Genomic DNA, 20135 nt, shown 5'->3' with positions numbered 1-20135 from the left:
TAAGTCACATATATATGCATGCAATATAGTATCAGTTTGTGTGTGTTTTTCAAACTTCTACTTGTATCACTATGGTTTCTTGCTCTGAAAAACTGTCAGTATTTGTCAAAAAAAATTACTTCATGTTTTTTTTTTTTTTCAACACTGGGATTTTATCAAGAAACAAAAGACAAATAGCTAACTATATTGAAAATACCTTTGTATAAATTATGATACCTTCATTTTTTGTCAAATGAGGTGTTCTCTTACTGTTGCTGTTGAATCTGTGGGGACTTTTTTAGGAGTAGTGCAGAAATAGTATACATCCAGGAAACAACTACAAAGGTGAAACAAATTTACTGCTAAATAAATAAAATTAAGGTGTTAATCATGATAGTATCTGGCTCCTTTGCTACCAGCTATATTCCTGGAAATATTTCATATGAACGTTGTATTATGCTAAGAGGTGTTTATTGTCATTTTCACTACGCATACAAAACCTGGTAGTGCTATACTGGTATGGGTATACTTAATGGTATGGGTATACTTAATCTAGTCAGCATTGGGAGAGAAGAGAGGTTTTCAAGCACTGGAGATGTCCTCACAGTTTAATTTCTTCTCCCTAAATAAGTCAATACTAAATAACTATCCACATGCTCCTACAAACCTCCTTAATTTTGGTATATTGTATATTCCAGAACACCAGCAGCAGCTTGTTGGGGCCACCCCATTGGACTTTTACCTGCTGTCACCTCCGTAAAGCATGACATTTTCCTCATCTGCTAAGCATGGATGGCAGGGGAGATGATGGGGGTGGTGCACATGCTGGCACCAAAACTTCCATTAGAGGCAGCATTATCTCACAGCCTGATGGGATCCCCACCAGGTAAAAGCATTAGAGTTGCCTCTTGGGTTAGGGAAAGAGACACAATCAGTACGCACAGGATTCAGAAAGTTTGCTGAAGTAAAGTTAGGGCTGCTACTTGAATTACCTTCTGGCCAGTCCTTATCCTGGGGCTGCTAATGTCCTATGGCATCACGTTCACCTTTGCAGAAGGGGCAGCTTGTGTGATGGGAACAGTGGATTCCATTCCTACCACATAACCTTTATCACCCTCTGACCCTTTCTGAGTCTTATTTTCCTCCTGAATGAAGCACAGATGGTGCACGTTCAGAGCAAGCCCAGCACAACACACCAGGAAGGGAACTAGATTGCACCTGTACAGTAGCCCTTGGAAGGGGAGGTTCTCATCAGTTTGAAAGCAGCTGAGCCACCAATGCAGGACACTACTGCTTTTTTGAATGACCAAATATTTCAGCACAAACAACATTTTATTTTAATTAGCATTAAAGATGTCACAAACCTTACGTCTATTTCTAATTTGAACTGGTGTCAGCCAATGCAGTACAGACTGAGATTGATCTCAACAACTGTGCATCTTTAGGTCTGCTTCTCTTCGCAAAGATAAAATACCCATGGAGGGGAAGGAAGTGAAGAAGAAATATGATCTAGTCATCACAAAAAAGCAACTTAGACTGTTACATTAATGCAGATAACAGTGTATCACCATCTTAACGTTTGTAGATTTGTTTGTGTTTTTTTTTTTCTTTTTTCTCCCAGCCTTGAGTTAATTTTGTATAATTTTGTAATTTTAATCCTGTAATTTAAAAGCATTCCTTAGTCTGATGTCATTTTAAATCTCTGGAGTCACAGATGTCATTTATTACAGGTACCTTTTCAGGGATGTTTTTTGGATGCACTTGTTTATTGCTACTGTAAAAAAAAGAGCCACCTTTCTGTGTGTGTGTGTGTTGATAGCACAACCTTGCAACTGGGGTAAGGATGAACATTACAACTTGACACGTCAGACACTGCAGTTGCCCTTTCAGAGTTTGCAGCGTAAACACTTTTTTTTCTTTTAATGAAAGTAGAGTATTTTTGTCTTTTAAGGGAGATCTGTGCATGTGCTTGCATGCCTATATAGATGTATGCGTTCTTGCTTGGTTTCTAAGCACCTAGTTTATGTCCAAAAAATTAATGGAGAGGAGGCAATATTGTTAAAATTAGTTCCAAGTTCCATATTTATATGTTATTCTACTAGTAGGCTTTTGCTAATAAAGCCATTCTTGTCAAATTCTACACAAATATGCTAAGGTCCATTTCGTGAAGAAATAGCTTATTCTCACTAACATTTTGGGAAAAGGATTTTTCTGTTCACCTGAATGAAAAATGCTGTATAAGCCACCCCAACTAGCAATCTAAGATATGTACAGTGATACATTCTGAATATTTTGTTGCAAACCAAATTCTAGTGATAACACACATTCTTGTATTACCATGCTTAGGTCTAAAAAGGTAGGTTTATTTACAGTAGAGAAAATACGTCATGTTTGCTTCTTTTGTAATGTACCAGCATGACCTGAAAAGATTTGCTTCCAGTAGTAAAAAGACAAAAAAAAAAAAAAAAAACAACACACTAGATGAACAAATACACCTATATAGAAACAAATTTATAAAAGAATTAAAGGCAGATGTCAGATTCTAAATTGCTGTTTTTAAGTTGCCCTAATGTTTGCTGTGATAACAACAATAATAATAACTAGGAACAACAGAGACTTTAAAAATAATTTAAGTCCACTTTTAAAACTGAAATTGACATTTACGTATCTACTTTTAATTTTAGATCTCTCCTCTTTTTTTTTTTTTTCCTGAACAGAAAGATTTGCTAACAAATGTGCTGGTAACAAGCATCATGAAGGGCCTGCTTCTTGTCACTAACAAAAAAATTAACACCAGGACATGATGTAGGGTGCTAGGATGCTAGGAAATGTTTTAACATAAATCTTTCTGTTCTGGTTAGATGGTACATAAACAGAAATTTTAGTTCATTTTATATGATCTTTATTCCTGCAGATAAATTTTTATGTATCTGGGCTCAATTCTGCAAATATTATTTTAATTCATGTAAAAGACCAGTACAAAAATCAAATAGGACTACACATATAAGAAAACTTGTGTATTGCCAGTCTTAACAACAACAAAAAAGAGCGTAAGGATATCAAATTTTAAAATATATTTAGGGTTCTTTTCATTTACTTTCCAGTTATTAAACTACAGTGACCAGTTGAGGTCCATCTTTCCTTACAGCTATCAGATGCAGAAGCTGTAATTAAAAAACAAACAAACAAAACCAAACCAAAACACTGATCATAAATTAAAAACAAAACAAACAACAACAACAAAAAAAAACAATACATTCTCTATATTCTAAGACCAGTTTCTAATAAACAGAAACTATTGAGGGAGGTAGATACCCTCAAAATCGCTTAGGTTATTCTTTGTGGGATCAGCTACCATTCATGAGTGCTCAAGAACATCCTATTGTGGCAAGACTGATTGCTTGTTTCTTTGGGAAAGAAGAAAAGAGTAAGTAACTCATTTGAAGTAGCAAATTACAAATGCTAAAGTCAGCGATGAAGTAATAAAGAAAAGGAACTACTTGGGAAAGGAGCAGAAAAGCCACTAGGCAGCATTCACTTCCATGCCATTTGTTGTTTGTTTTTTTTTTTTTTTATATGCATTAGAACAGTTATCCTAGCTAGTGCTGCATCATTTGGTATGCAGAGCATTTGAAGATACAAAGTCTATTAAGGAAAGGGGACAGAAAACACACCACACAGACTTACCAACACATTTTACGTAGCCTTTTTTTTTTCCTTTAAACAGTGTGTAAGAAAAATATGCTGTGTTACCATAACAAACTAAAATACTCTCTCAACCTCTTAGGATTTTTTTTTTCTCTTCTCTTCTTTTGGTTCCAGGTAGGTTTTATTTGTTCTTCTTCTACTCTATAAAACCTTTTGTCAACAAAAATGGCTTCAGGAAGAAGAAATGCGGGCGAATTATGAGCACAAGAGGGCTGATAGATGTATGTTTCTCTTGTGCCACTCATGGGTGGTATGTGTACAGAAGAAACAGGGCATAATGTTTTACAGAATGAAGCCATACAGGAATTCCAGCTGGCATTCAATAAAGCAAAAGGGAACTTTTTCTTCATGTAAAAATCATTGTTTAAATCCCAACTGTACATACCTGTGGAATAATGGGGTCACTTATTTTCCTCTACTTCAGTAAGATACTGCAGCAAGCTAATGATTTTACAAGACAGACGGTTAAAGCATTGATTTGCTGCAAATTGTTCAATCCATAACTAATGAGCAACTCTACAGGTTTTCAGTATATCAATTCCATTAGAATTTACAGTTTCTGTAAGATCATATTAATTTGTGGATATACAATGGTTTATTTTATTTTTTGTAACCTTCAGCATCCCCTTGTTGCTGGTTTGTTGCTTTTTTTTTTTTTTTAAACTTTCTTAAGCCTCAATGGGCAAATTGGATAAAGTCCCTGTCTTCAGGGTTCTGACAGCATTCCTGAAAAATACACTGTCCATTTTTACATAGGCGCACATGCATCCCAGGTCAAGTCCTAAATATTCCCTTGTAGAAGACAGTTAATATCCAAGATGGCAGGAAGAGACGACAAATGGAATACAGTCTCTGTCACCTGTAGCACTAAAACTGTCCTAATTTGAAATAGAATTATATTTTTACACCTGTAAAAGTGTGAAGCCAAATGGCTGCTGTGTTATTTGGACCCATATAGATAAATCTTCATAACAAGCTGAAATCTCTCCTGTATGAAAAAAATAGCAAAGGCAAAAACCGCTATGGATTGAGTGACAGGACTTTCGTCAGAGGCCTGTGGTACAGAAACAAGAAATTGAAGCCTATACTTGCTAACAGATCACGTTCTAGATTACTCTATTACTGGTGATGCCAGTATTTTTGCACCATGCATTCTCCAAGCTTTGTAGGAAAAGGTTCAGTTCTATCACCAATTACTACAACAAGATCATTTTAGGCAAAACAACAGTTATAGGCAAGCAGAAGTTCAAATCCTGTCAATGAATTCATAGACTCTGAAAAGCATTGTATTGGTGGTTACAAAAGGAGCAATGTGGCCAGAGTATGTACGTTAGTATGGCAGTGTTGAATCATCCCACTCCAACTGCTCTTGCCTGGTGGCATTCTGTTTGTCTCCCTTTTGAACAATCACTTCTTCCTCTTCCTCCTCCTCCTCCTCTTCACTTTCATCGGATTCAGCACTGGTCGTGTCTTCCTCTTCATCTTCTATGTCTTCTTCCTCCTCACTCTCCTCTTCTGCCTGGTGAGGCTTTTCATATTTCTGTAACATATTCAAAGAAATGGAAGAGACAGTAGAAGAAAAGAGCTATTCTTGCTAGCCAGTGGCTACGAGAATGTGAACCCTTACTCCATATCATTTAGAAATGTTTGCATGCTGGGAAAATCTGCTTTCCACCATTTGTGGGTATTAGACATCAAATGAATACCATTCAGTAGCAAATACTCAAAACCTACTGTAACAGGAATGGAATATTAATAAGTGATACCTTTGGCAGTCAAGTGATAATAATCACTTAATAATAATAACAATCACTTAACAATCATTTCTAATAATAATAATGCTATAATAATAATCACTTATAATAATAATACTACTATAATAATAATCACTTAATAATCAAAAGGGATACCTTTGGCAGTCAAGCTGCCAAAATTTAACCCGTCAGTGTCAGTTTCTTTGACTTGATGATCATTTCTCCTTCTTTAAGTGTATTAGTGTTTACAGTTAAAAAGGTTAAAAACAATTTAACTCCATCATCTTGGGTGCCTGGTGTGCAAAGATGGATGGCGAAGTGGTGGTGTACCCAGGAATTCTGCACAATCCTATTTAGCAATTACTTATGAAAACAAATATTACCATGGTGTGCAGAGTTCAAAACTAAGCTGGGATCCTCAGTGTGTGTACACACAACTATTCTGCCAAGCCTAAATAAATGTCCTCTGAAGTAGGCTTTAAACTTACTGCTAAGCAAGCTACCAGTCCAGACAGTATCTCCTGGTATTATCATAATGTAATAATATGCTTCAGTGATGTACCTCCATGGGGTTGACAGTAATAGTCAGAGCAGAATCATCCCAATCCATTTCATTTTCTTTACTTCCTTCATTGTCTGTAGAGCTGTGCTGATGAGCTGTCCGAATTCTATAGATCCCCAAGGCTATGATGACAATAAGTATGCTCACACAGATCACAATAACAATAGTAGCCACACTTGGAACAACTGGAACAAAAAGTGGAAAAGCAATAGGCTTATATCTATGGACCAAATTGCCTACAAAACACTAAACACATTGTCTATTTTTTTTTCCTTCTCGGCACCTGTTCCTTCGGCTTGAGACTCTGGCCATCTTTCTGACATCTTAGGATTACAGAAAGTAGTGACATGTGCCCACCTCCTAGGGCATAGCATACATGAACAGCATTTGCAGACACCTACTAATGAGTATTACAAACCTTTACTAAAAAGCGATCATGCCTAATGTTTACTTTTTGAGCCACTTCATTATAGATGACAAGCAGTCAATCAGTTCAGTATCAGTTAGTTTCAGAACAACTGTCTTTGCAGTTGGGGTCAATTAACCCTACGTTGTCTCCTTCTGATTATAGGTAACTGAAGCATTAACATCACTTGTGAGAAAAAGTGTATCTCCAAGTTTTTATTTTAGAAGGTTTCAATCACTTCCATCACTTCAAGGCACTTCAATCCCCCCAAACTAAAATAAAGCATTGCCACTCTGTTTCCATGTATTACGGCCTTGCTGGGAGACTCTTGAGGATTCAAGATATTTTTCCTCACTGTTCTGTTGCATTCTGAGAAGCCTCTGTCTTCAGCTAGACACAGGAAGGTATCTCTCTGAACTATTCTTATGTTATCAGCTTCATAACTGTATGTGTTAGTGGAGAAGTGCTGCCACTTTTATGTACCTTTGCTACCTAGGCACTGAAGTTCCAGGAGCTACAGTAATTCTGTACCCTATTTTGGTGCCTTGCCTGTAGGAATGCTGAAATCAAAACAAGTAAAAAAAGAACTAGTTTGCAAAATTCATTTTGCAATAGCAGAATATCCATACAAGTTTACAGAAAAAATCAGTAATTTTCTAACCATAACTATCTGTAAGTACTTATTATTACCTGCCCTTTACATCAGCTTTACTTCCTTACACATGTATCATTAAGCTAAAAGTATGTCAGAATCCAGCATTGAAACAGATAGCTTTGGCCTGGGTTTAACTTCACTGAAAAGGTAGGGCAGATATTTTAACTTAGACAGCCCAAAAATTCAGTTCAAATTCTGTATTTAATGTATACTAATGCTCCCTGTGCGTGCCTAGGAGCAATTCTGCATAGAGCTCCAGACCAAGGCCTGGACAGCAGCTAGCAGAAGCACTGCACCAGTTATTGCTTATATATATGTATATTTAGTTATATTTATACTTATATTTATATATAAATTACTTCTATTTGCCTAGGAACAGATCTACAAAAATTAATATGCCATAGAAATACAGATGTATAAGGACAATATAAGCATAAATGTTACCTGTCATACCATTCAATACTAGAAACAAGACACTTTGTTAACTAGGTGGGTCAGACTACATAACCTTTAAAGTAGACTTAAAAATGGAAAACAGTTTTTGATTCCAAAGCACCTCCTCAGGAGGAGAGAATTCAATGTTGCCATCTGTCATAGCTGTGCAATAATCAGGGTGAGGTTTCACAAAGTGTAACTATGGACTTCAGAGCTTCATTTGTTGACTAGTTTGAATCAGAAGGGAAATACTGATGTACCAGCATCATTATGAGCAGACTCTGAAAAGGCATCACATACCTGAGTTGTGAACAGTACTTATGCTTCCCTCTGGATGGTGGACAGACTGGAGAAACTGCGGCTGTACTATCATATGGTTTACATGATCCATAAAGTTGGAGTTTGAGCTGTGTAGAATATTAACCTGGCACATGTGAAGAATAAGTGATCAGATACTAAAAGGAAGAGCTCTGTATTCCAAGACAGCTGGCTCCATAATACATTATATTGTACTAAGAGATTCATCAGCAGATAGGAACATTATTATATATCCCTTAAAGGTCAAATTCATTCTTTTAGACCAGAGAAAAATACTCAGGTTAGTGTATTTCTGATTTCTAGTATTAGTGGTCCTTCAGTTGAAGACTTTGAAGTGGCGCGGAAAAGGAATCTCTTTTTTGAGATCTGACAGACAATATATCAAACCTGTTGAGATTAAAACCAAAGAGAGAACTAAAAGAGGTTTCAGCTATTCCTGAGTCCCTACTTTCAGAGGGTAACTTTCTTTGAAGGTACCATTCATTCTCCTCTGTCCTACTCATAGTTACATTATAAGCACAAACCCTGAAGTCATCGTCAGGGCTGCAGAATGCTGAAGTAAGAAGAGATTTCAATAGGACTTAAGTATGCACAGACCTTCAAAACCAATTGTTAAATTTTAGGCGTATTGGTAAGATGTTCCCTTCTCCCGTAGTTACTTGGTACCTGGGTTACAGGCTAGGTAACAGATTTATTCAGGCTGGGTACATGATTCCTGCTAAGATGCATCAGCAGCAACTCTCTGTCACTGGAGCCATTGTGATGCACTGGACTTAGTATCAGCAAAAAATAAGCTCAAAAGTGCTAGTCAAATTTTCCTGTGGCAACTGACCATGTCTAGGTAGTACGAACGACGAAGTCTACCCTAAGCATTCATTACCTGTATATTGACTTTCCTTCTCAAAGGAACCTGAAATCATGTAAGTTACCAGGAATAATCTCCATCTAATGAAGAACAAATTATAAAGCTTATTATAAGGAGGTAGTGCTTGGCAAAAATGAAAAGGGTGAATACTTCAGGAAAGACAAGTGTAATGGGTTAAATTGAAAAATAACTAATGTAAGAAAAATTATGAGGCTGTGATGATTTACTTCTAAGCAGGTGTACACATCTTCAAAACAAACACCCCCACCCCAAACAAAAAAACACCTGTAGGAGATTTCATGTGACAGTTAGGTTATGGAGAACTAATGATGATGACCTTATCCTCCATTCCAATTGAGAACGAGTAATTCTCTCTTAGTGGATTTCAAGAGACGCATCATCTTCTCCTCAAATATGCAGCTAACTAGACAAACCCACACTGAGGAGTGCTGACAAATGTCAACGTCCTCTTTGTACAGAACTTAAAATGTTTCCTCTATATGATTATTGATAACAGAACTTGTCACTCATTCTACAGATTTTAGAGAAAAGTCAGTGTCATTGACGATGAGGCTAGTGCTCAGCTGCAGAGCTAGAAAAGAAAGGCTTAACCTGGTTATTGCTTACCTCCAAGATGAATTCATTGCTGGTATAACGCCCATTTAGCTCAGAGCACTTGACTCTGAACTTTCTGTCAAAGGTGGCAGAAGTGTACCAGTTACGATATCGAATCTGCCGAAGAACCAGCTCATAGTTGTGCATGGAGTCCACACCTGAAATGGTGGCAGCGAAGAAATAATCACAAAATGCTGTGCAACAAATGCTCTGTGCAGTACAGGAGAAATCAAAAAGCCACAAAAAATACAAAATGGTCTGAAAATGGCAGTGAATCAAATATTCCCTAACAGCGAAACTGCTTTTGGAAAAGAATGTAGGTCCATAATGGAGAAGAACAAATGTATCCATAAAGAATTAGAATAAATTACTAAATACCTGAAATAAATAAATAAATAAATAAATAAATAAATAAATAAATAAATAAATAAATAAATAAAAGGCCAGTGAGTTACCAGCACTGAGTGGAGGAGCACTGAGGAAAGATTCATACATCCCTTATCCATACATTACACTGTTATGGTATGCCAGAACCCTCACACTATTTTATTTTTTATTTTTTGCTATTTTTCTTTTTAGGGGAGTAGCAGGAGGAGTGAAGAGATGAGACAAAGCTGTGCTGTATTCATGGAGGACAATGGATAAACACACCACACCCAGAGAGCAAGAAGTAACTATGCTTTTTGAGACAGAATCTTTCCTGGAATATTTTAAAGGTAGCACACCTCAGCTTTCTTTCAGATTAGTCCTTTCATTCCAAAGATTTACCTGTTGGTGGGAAGAAATAATGGAAGGCAAAGTCCACGAACATACCATAGATCGAATATCCTGCTGTGGAATTTGTAGCATCTAGATGTTTTCCTTGAAGCGCTGCATGATCTAGTTCTAAACACTCTTGTTCAGGATCTAGTTCTGCACCACTGACCAAAATATCACAGAAATCCAAGTTGTGGAGCACTTCCTCTAATTCCACTGGCTTCTTGACTGTGAACACATAGCATATACCAAGAAAAGAAAAAAAAAAAAAAAAAAAAAGGAAATGAAGAAACTAAGAGAAATGCTCACAGAATCCCAGAACAGCTCATCAGCTCATTCATTTTATGTGCTTTGCATTGGGGCTTTCAGTTTTTGCAAAGATGGCTGAATTTTCTTTACTCAAATTAAAAACAGTGTACTTGAAGCAAATCAAAAGAGAAGTGTTGTGACTGTTCAAATGCTGTCATGATGAAGGCCTACAAATAAATACTGAGATAAAAGATAAATTGCTCTTATAATAAAACGCATTCAAGAACCATACTGTAAGCAGAAAACTGGTATTTGACCCTGGAAATAAATTCAGGTTAACAATTCTGATTTTTCGGTACAGTATTGATCCCAGATTGGTACCGTAAGTTCGTTCTTTTTTTTTTTTTTTTTCAAGGAAAGTTGGACTGGAAAAATATGTCACAAATACATCAATGTTTTGACGACTCGCTCAGTTATTCTATGACCCATAAAGAATTTGCACTATAGCAAGAACACTATGCCATACATAGCAACACTATAGCAAGAATGCTATGCCATCAATCCAAGAACATGGTATCACCATAAATTGGAAGAGCCTGTGTGGTGTGACTTGGTGAACATGAGTTCTGCACTGACTACTTCAGTAAGTATGACTTTTTTTTAAAAAAAAAAAAAGTTTGCCCCAGAAGAAAAGTAAAATATCAATTTATTATTTTTAAGTGGTGGAGTCACCATTCCTGGAAGTCTTTAAAAGACGTTTAGATGTAGAGCTTAGGGATATGGTTTAGTGGGGACTGTTAGTGTTAGGTCAGAGGTTGGACTCGATGATCTTGAGGTCTCTTCCAACCTAGAAATTCTGTGATTCTGTGATTCTGTGATTCTCTGGTAAATGTAGCCCAAAGGGTCTGACAAGACTGTTTAACCAAGCTCTCTGAGGATACCATAGGCACAGAGACTGCAGTCTTGGAAATTAACACCCATTTTGTGACTTTCATTTTGGGGGAGGGTATGGGGAAGCAACGCATAGCCAGAGAAGTCTTAGGCCCTGGATTACCAACTCCTGGTACAATGAATTTGGGTATCTGAACTCAAGGTACAGCTGGAAACAGCTTTAACTTATGCCAAAAATGCAGAGTCATCTCAAATTTGCAGGATAGGCAAATCTGAATATCGCTAAGCCTGATGAGTCGGACTATTTCTTGAGAAGATATGAGAGGCAAGAGCTGGGTCGCAGAGCAGCTTTGCGGATCCTTCTACCACTGGGCAAACAGGAAAGGGAGGGATGGCACTTCTGGCTGCTGGCAGGTCACACTGATTTCTCTGCTGAGGCAGGACAAGCAGCACTTTGGCATTGCAGGGGTCCCCTGCAGGTAAAGAAGGCCTCAGAGCCATAGTCATGCTGCTGCCTGTGGCAACTGCCTGCTCTACTTTTGATGAGCAACAAACCTAACTTGTCCTGTGACTGGGGAATACATGGTGACTAAATCAGCCTCCTCAGCCTTGCCATGTCATGTGCATCTCTCCTACAGTTATAATGATCAAGTTATGTAACTTCCCAGTAAGTGGAAAAATAGGCACAGCTAGATACAGGTGAAGATTTATGGCTGTCTTTGTTTTGTACTTTGGTCTGTCAGATAATATCGGGGCTGAGAAAAATAGTTCAAGCTGTATAATGCAGGAATGGAGAAGCAGAATTCAATAATCTTTTGCAAAACACAATTACTCCCCTAACCAATTATTATCTGTCCATTTTAACTACTCTTAGTGGATATAAACAAGAGGTGGCACATTAGGAGGTACCTGACTTCTAGGCAATTAAACAGTAGTTTAAGAAATGCTGCTATGTTCCATCTGAATGTGAGACTCGGGCTTTTTAGATTGCAAGGTAATTGCAACAGTAATTGTAGGAAAAAAAAAATTAGGAAAAATTGTGATACACAAGATTTAAAAACTATACTGAAGGGCAGTAGCTCCTAATTCACTGAGCAGTTTTGGAGTTGTCATAATATTTAAGGACATAGAGCATCATAAATACAGTGCCTCTAAAGTGAAGGACAATGATCACTCTTTTCTACAAAAGAACTAATTTTACATACCTTAATTGTATGCAGTTGATATTGTGATATAATGCACTTTCCAGCCTTCAGAGGACAGGTGTATTTTAAGGCAAGCGATAAGCAGCATTATTACAGGGAATACCTTCAGGGAATCTATGCCCCTTCACTTGCACATCATTAATGATTTTATCTTTTCAAGAGATGTACATCTAGTAGCTCCTTATACTAGTCCAAGAAATACTGTTTAGAATGATGCCTCAGATTACTAAGCTTTTCACTTACTTTGCACAGAAACATCCAAAAGAACAATTCCTTTAGACAGTTAAACCTTATTTATATATTTGAGTATTCACCTAGTGTCAAATAATACTACACACATTCTTCAACTATCAGAATAAATTGTCATCACAACATCTTTGCAAGTAATTATATTTCCATTATATAGGTGGGAATCTGAGGCACAAGATGACTACATTACTTAAGTATCACCCAAAAGTCTGCAGAAGATCCGGAAATGTAAGAACAGACTAAAACAACAACCATAGTCAATTGCTGCTTTGCTCTGTATTAGTACAATTAATAAAATTCTACTACAAAATCTAATAAAAACACATTATTAAACAGAGTATGTACAGAAGAGCGGAAACAAAGTAGTCCAAAGTACGTGACACTAAATGGGAAAGCTGACCTTTTTGAAGCACACCTTGATCTATCAAGCAAATAGGGATTTATTCACTTTTAAATCTAAGTGAATGTCTTCAGTACAGTGTTAATGTTGCCTAACATGGAATAACTTAATTCGTCTGAAAAGACTTTGTGGTACTTTTTTGCACTACTTTTTCAAAAAAAAGGAGGGGTTATGTTACACAGTAAATAATAATATTTAAAATGAATCCACAAACCTCCATCATTTTCTTTTAAGTCCACTGGATGCTCCATTTTAGTGACTGTGCTGACAATCCTTATGTCAGGTAACAGAGTAACACCTCTTTCACTTTCAAATTGTGCAGCTGGTCTAGCAAAGTGGTCCATCCCACTTATTGTAATCTTGGGCTCATTGGCCTGAAACACCATTACATACGCATCGATATCTGGGATACTAATGCAGGTATCTTCACCAAAACATCTGAAAAATACATTATTCATTAACTGCATGTAACACATTACATATCAAAGGTGTGTGACACTTCCACTGTCTAAAGCCCACTTGATGCATCTGAATCTTTTTTATTTTCTCACTTCAGTTTGTTCCATAGTTTGACAATGCCACACATAAGGTCATGCATCTGTATGACCACACACACAGGCTAGCAGTGACAGTAACAACTCTATTCCTCTCATCCCCTCCTACATTCACAACTACTGAATTTATGTAGGGATGGCATAACAATTAGCACCATGACAAACTTGATCTTTAGTAAGGTCACTATGCGAATAGTATTTTGATATTTAACTGACATTTTACAAAGTAGTGCATGGAAAAAATAATAATAGTTAGAGGATGACAACTAAGTGTAGTAAACCTAATATTCAATTCTTACAGTCATATCTAATGAACGTAATGGGGTTATCTTTTCACAAGTGAGTAAAAGGGCCTAACTATCCATTTAAATCAGACCCATCATGAATTATTTCTGGCATTCCCTAGTATTTAGCAGGGCCTACATTAACATTTCTATTTGAATCAGCACTGTGCGTTTGAAGTCGACCTCCTGACACTCTACCTTACAGCAAGCATCTTGGCACATACCATAGAACAGCCTTGGAGTGTGCAAACTGATCTCCTTCCATTGAGACTAAATTGGAAGATGCTCTCCAAGTGTGGTCAACCCACAGCACTAAACTAAACCTAGTACTGTACACAAGGTGGATGAGGGATCCTAGCACTAACCGTTTTGCTCTCAAAATCTGCTCTCACTGCTCTGCACAACTTGCTGTAACAGAGAGGTACCCCTTAGGATGCTCAGGAGTGGCAGATGGTTCTTTCTTTATACAGAACTGTAAACGTTATAGTGTAGATTCTTTCAATATTATTGCATGACAATGGAAGGAAACAGATTTCTATTTAACGCCAGTACTTTGGTAATGACAGCCATATAAGAATATAAACAGACGATTTCAAGCATACTTCAGAATGTAACTGTTCTTGCAGCCATATAGTCTGTTAGAAGTAATAAGCCTCATTTAAAAAGTCATGGCTGTAAGTGTATCAGAAGAAACTATAACTTGTTAAATGAACATTAAAATAAGAATGCAATAAATGTATATGCTGTCCAGTCAAGTCCAGACTGTGTGTTCCAAACTATAAACAGAATGCAAGCAAATTGCAGTCACGAGAGAAGTTTCTTAAAAGCAGAATAGCAATGCAAAACCTAAAAATAATGAAATTCATACTTTTTGTTCAATAACATAAAAGAATGATTTGGCAGTATAATTTAATCAAAATTATTCTTTTTACTTCCCCAAAGAAAAAAAATAATTAAAAATATTCCTAATCTAATCAGTTTAGCTGAAGTACAACTTACTGGACTGTAGATGAGACTTTGAGACGTCGTACGCCTGCAGTAGGAAACTGTCTAGAGTTGATGTATGAGACCTTTCGGAGAGCTTGGTTTATATTCTCAATGTCATCTCCTTCCATGACAAGGACTGACTGGGAAGGGTTGAAGTGATACTGGGGGAAATGCATACAATTAGTATTTAAGGTACCAGGTACAGAGTACAAAAAAAGACATTTTAAAGTAACGTTGCACAGACATAAGTTTAAAATCTAATGATTTAAGAAAAAAAATCTTAGTGGCTATTGTTGGCTGAATCCATATGTTGTTCCTTCCAAAATGTCTCATGTCAGTCATCTATTTCATATCTTAATAATTACAGTTATAATTACTTTTATAGTAAATTAATCCAGATATTGTAATTTTTCCCAGTCTTATCAACTTTGGTGATACTATTTCTGCAAATGTAAAGTTCAAAATTTTTACTGTCATCATTATTATTACTGGTTATTTTTTGTTCACATTCCTCATATAAAAATATTCACTTCAACAAGAGTAGTATGCAGAAACATATTTTTCCTGCTTTCTGTTTGTTTTTACTCTGGACTATCTTTCTGAGATATATTTCCACACAAATGAACAAACCAATTACGACATTATCCTCTTTGGTCTTCATTAACGTCAGACAGAATAAAGGGGATTCTCCTGTCTTTTTCTCATGATCAATAAGAGTGTTATGATATAACATGTAACTGCTGCTTGCACAAAGCCAGCTGCTCCTCTGAGCCAACAACCCTTTGAAAAGACGGTGGCTCTTCTTGTAGCCCTGACTGTCCCCTGTCCATTGCATTGAACATAAAACAGTCTTGCTGATGAAGAAAGTTTGCTACTGTATCTGCATAGCAAATGTTTGATTTTATCTTCACTATAATTCATCTTGATTTCTTTTTTTTTTTTTTTGTCTTTTAATTGGTTCAGCAAAGCATCTGCATTGCAGAGAAAAGCAGATTAGCCCCCTTGATTTTGTACCATACTACTGATAGCACAGAACATAAAGAAATGCACAGAACACAAATAAATCCACCCTTCTCTCACAATGAAAAGCTGGATATTGATTATATGAGCATATTCTCTAATATACAGACAATGTCTGTCTACGTTTTCTTAAAATGAGAGGTTAAAAAGCAAAAGAGCAAATAAATAAACTGTGAAGAACAAAATGAAACATGGGGTTCTCTGCTGAGAACACAGGGGACTGGGTTCAAAGCTTGTGCAGAAAGGTCTGATGTACTGAAGGGTATTTTTTAACAAAGAGGACTAACATGAGTCACAGCCTGCATACACTTCTCTTTTCAATCTGTAAGCTAGCAATAGTACAAAATAAAATTAGCAGAAGGAGACTCTAGCTAGCTAGTTAACTTAATAGCTCAGCTGCCAGAACAGCTGGAATGCTGCCAAAGGGACTGGAGAAAACCCTACTCTGAGCCATTTTTGTCTTTCTCATTAAAAAAGGCTAAAAATAGTGACAGTTTAGACAGTGTCTCTGAGAGCTGTTACAGATCTCTAAAAGTTAGCCTGCAGACAGAAAAAGCCCAACACTGCTGTGTCAGGAACTGTATTACAGCTACATTGCTCTTTCCTAGGTGGCTGAAAGGTGAAGCTTCATGTGTCCGAAGTGCCCAGCAGAAATGTCTCCCAGCATCACTTTGCCAACATTTAATCAGGTAAGTGCCATGTAAGTGGTCACACAGAAACTATCAGCTGTGCAACTGTGACACATGTCTGTGTGAGATCAGTTATTTTATTTTTGTCATGAGAAACTCTTTATTAATTTTCGGTTGAAGGTCAGGTGCTAACTGTTCCACTTTCATCTGAGCTTCTTTTTGTAAGCCCTAATAAGAAACCCTACCATTATCCATCTCTGACTGCTCCTTTTGTTTTTGCCTCCTGCTGTTACACAGACTGTTCATCTGTCTGAGAAGGTAGAAATGAAAGCAGCTTTAAAGAATGATGTAACTTTAAAGAAATATTAAGAAAATGAAAATGTTTTGAAGTTTGGTGGAAAACAGAAAAGGGGGGGGGGGGGGAACAATCCCTCATCTTAGTTTTTGCCACCCCATTGCTAGTACAGTAAGAAAACTGATCACCTGTGCTAGAGCAGCAGTGGGGGAGGTATAAAAGGTTTTTCCAAGCCCATGAAAAAAACAGATTACTCAAATACTGTCAAATTTCATAATGTGACAATAGGAGAGGTATTATGATGTTTTTAAATACCAAGCACCAATTATGCACTTCTTTAATTCAAGTAAGACCCAGCAAAGAACTTATTAGTATTAATATACAAATTCCTAAAAACCCTAGCCACTCATTGTATGCATCATCCTTTTAAAACAGCTTTTACTCATAAGTGTGTAATTTTTCTAGGAGTGGCAACCATGTGAAGTTCGTAATAATGTCCTAGGTACGATAAAGATAAAGAAATAATCCGGGGGGTATATGTAAAGGCTGGAGCTAATAAAGCTCCATAACTTTTCACTTTCAGTTTACATTTTTACCCTTGTTTTCAGAAACACCAGTTATACTATACCACAGTAATTTATCACCTAGACAGGTATCGAGTGTGTTAGGTCAGTCTCCTAAATGGTACAATGAAAAGGTTCAGCTAATAAAATGTAGTACGTGGCCCTTCCACTGCATAATCTAGCTCAAGTGCTATAGCACCAACCTCCTCTCCCCTGAAAAACGTAACACCAAATATCCTGTGTTGTTTCGCAGACTACATAGTCTGCATACAAAGTATCTTCCCACTTATTTGAATCTGAAGATCAACTCATTTGGAAGATGGTATTGTCATTTGTGTACTAGGAAATAGCTTAACTGTGTGTTTACACTTAGGGCAGAAGAATACCTGTCATCTAATAGAAGTATCAGTACAGAACAAATTAAAATGCACTTCATGTAAGCATTCTAGAAGTTATATTGAAGATTCTACAAGTGTATCCAAAAGAACAGAAGTTGTCTTTATGAATGCAAAGCAATCTGGTCACTCACTGTGTCTATTGAAACGGCATTTCCCTCTACATGTTGTTCTCCAGTCTTAGAAAAAGTGTTACAATAAAGATAGTCACATACATAACGTGGATGGATAATATTTGTAAGCAAATGTAAAATTTGAAGTTCTTGACTTTTTGTTGTCCAGTTTTCATGTCTCATAACATTGTTTTCCTCTTGGAATACACTCAGAATTTTTCAGTCCTTCTGCATTGGGAGTTCTTTCTGAGCTGCCTCTAGATGAAAGATACTCTACTTACATTTTCCATTGCTTTAAAGCAATTCAAAATTCAGTAATTCTTTGAAACAATGTCTGTTTCTGTAAAACTACCAAAATGAGCATGAGAACACGATCTGGCAATTCTTACAGACTGTGAAATATTAGCAGCAGCCTACGTTCTGAGCGTCTACCTTTGCAATATCAGAAACATTTTTCTTTGCAATGTCACAGCTCTTCTACCATTCCCCTTTTTCTTTGCATGACTTTATGGGAAATTACATTGCTTTTGGGAGCACATTTGTACTGTGTGTACTCTACCTTGGGCTCTCCACTTCATAAATCAGCTCTACATTTTTATCAAAGATGATGTCAGTTCATCCCTTACCTTTATTCCTTGGCCAAGACTCTCAAGTGAATTAATATCCAGACCTTCCTTGCAGGCCTGCAAACAGGAAATCACTTTCTGGCTCTCAATTTTGCCTGGGCGGATAGTTAGACTGGCTAGGCTGCCGTGGAAATACTGAGCAAACCTGGGCTTGGTGACTTCACCTCCTGTAAGAAAGAGAATACAAAATGATTATTGATACCAATACACAAAACATGCACCTAATAATTCACTTTGTTTTAATGTATGTTTAAAGAGTTGAAACCCATTTTAGCCAAGTACTCTTTAAATTCCATTTATTGTAGTAAGTAGAATCACTTTGTGGGTTGTTGGATAGTAGCTAGTAGCAGCCTGCCTTTAAGATGATCATCAGTGTTTTCCCAGTATTGTATTCATGTATTTACAAAGTTGTGATAACATACTCTGAGATGAAAGATGAATTCCCAAATCTGTGTCCAAGGAAGCATTTACAAAAATGAATTGATGAGATTATTGGAGTGATCAAACATGATTATTTTAAAAAAAAGTTTAAGGTCTAATGTTTATGCAGAAACTGCACTTGCAAGTTTTCTACTGCAAAATTTCTTACACAGCCTTTTAATTTCTCCTCCAAAAACATACTACCTGACACTTAGATGTGCTAAGAGTCGTGTAAGCAAACTGACAGACTCTCTGCAAACTATTGTCTCTAAGGATATGGTATAAATTCATAGCAGTGACTCCACACCAACACATACCTCGATGCTAAAAGGTGTATAGTACCTTACCCAAACCAGCTTACTTGGTGCTAGATCAGGTCCCATCAGTGTATGTTGCATTAGTCCCTATAGCTGTATTCTATTCAGCCTCACTCTATGCAGATTCAAAGGCAGATTGATCTTTAGAAGTTGTCAATAAAATGTGATTACATACTGCCTGCACCAGTGATCATAACATCTAAATTACTCTTGGGAATATTTAGTGATTTACTCATCCTCCTCTAGGAGAATTTTTTAGAGCTTGTCTTTCCTGTAAGTGCTAGCTGAATCAGTATGTGTGAATTACTGCCTGCCTTGAGCCTGAGAGGACCAAGAAAGCCACGCAACTGTGAAGCCAGGCAGACTAATGGGATTAGTAGCTGATAAGATGCTATAATTGGTAGATAACTCATCTCTACAGTGTTTGTAGCTTTAGTGTCGAATAACCTATATCCACCATGCAAAACAGCTCAACCTTGAACTTTAACTTGGGAGCATGTGTGGAATGGGGTTAGGAGTAGGGGATAAAATGGCAAGTTTACTTTAGGTTGATGTTGCTACCTAAAAGCCTGAAAACCATCTCTTTTAGTCTGTGTATTATAAGCACAATGACGAAGGCTCAAGTTATGTTACAGAGTAAGGAAAATCTGCACTGGTGCACTGAGAGAAAAGTAGATGTCTAGGCTTCTGTCCTTTTATGTTAACATTGCAGCACAAACTGCCTCTCTTTTTACCCCAAAGAAAGATCCTCAAAGAGAGATTATTCTTTTCTACTCTTTCATTCGTCCATCAATTATGCAAAAAAAAACTTCCTCTGGGCAGAATTTTGTAGAGCTTTCATAGAAGTGTTCATGTCTGCAACAGCTGAAGTGCGGGATATGTTCA

The 20135-nt window shown here is 36.9% G+C and overlaps 2 protein-coding genes across 4 annotated transcripts in view; one reads left to right on the top strand and one right to left on the bottom strand.

Moving 5' to 3' along the window:
- The window catches only part of SPSB4 (splA/ryanodine receptor domain and SOCS box containing 4), a 380807-nt gene extending 364221 nt beyond the window's left edge, over positions 1 to 16586 (top strand). The window contains exons 4-5 of the transcript XR_011099220.1: positions 9877 to 10945; positions 16501 to 16586. The gene's annotated coding sequence lies outside the window, so the exon portion shown is untranslated. The remainder of the gene's footprint in view (positions 1 to 9876; positions 10946 to 16500) is intronic.
- CLSTN2 (calsyntenin 2) overlaps positions 1293 to 20135 on the bottom strand; it is a 350903-nt gene continuing 332060 nt past the window's right edge. For all 3 annotated transcript variants that reach the window (XM_068691530.1, XM_068691529.1, XM_068691532.1), the window contains 8 exons: positions 18514 to 18680; positions 14885 to 15033; positions 13262 to 13485; positions 10111 to 10281; positions 9310 to 9455; positions 7800 to 7923; positions 6004 to 6188; positions 1293 to 5227 (listed from right to left, as the gene is read on the bottom strand). In XM_068691530.1, coding sequence (XP_068547631.1) covers positions 5018 to 5227; positions 6004 to 6188; positions 7800 to 7923; positions 9310 to 9455; positions 10111 to 10281; positions 13262 to 13485; positions 14885 to 15033; positions 18514 to 18680 — 1376 coding nt within the window. In that variant the 3' untranslated portion in view covers positions 1293 to 5017. The remainder of the gene's footprint in view (positions 5228 to 6003; positions 6189 to 7799; positions 7924 to 9309; positions 9456 to 10110; positions 10282 to 13261; positions 13486 to 14884; positions 15034 to 18513; positions 18681 to 20135) is intronic.

Source organism: Anas acuta, chromosome 9, assembly GCF_963932015.1.
Source record: "Anas acuta chromosome 9, bAnaAcu1.1, whole genome shotgun sequence".
NCBI classification, from domain to species: domain Eukaryota; kingdom Metazoa; phylum Chordata; class Aves; order Anseriformes; family Anatidae; genus Anas; species Anas acuta.
The sequence above is the reverse complement of the archived record's forward strand: the minus strand, read 5'-3'. Positions and strand labels throughout refer to the sequence as shown.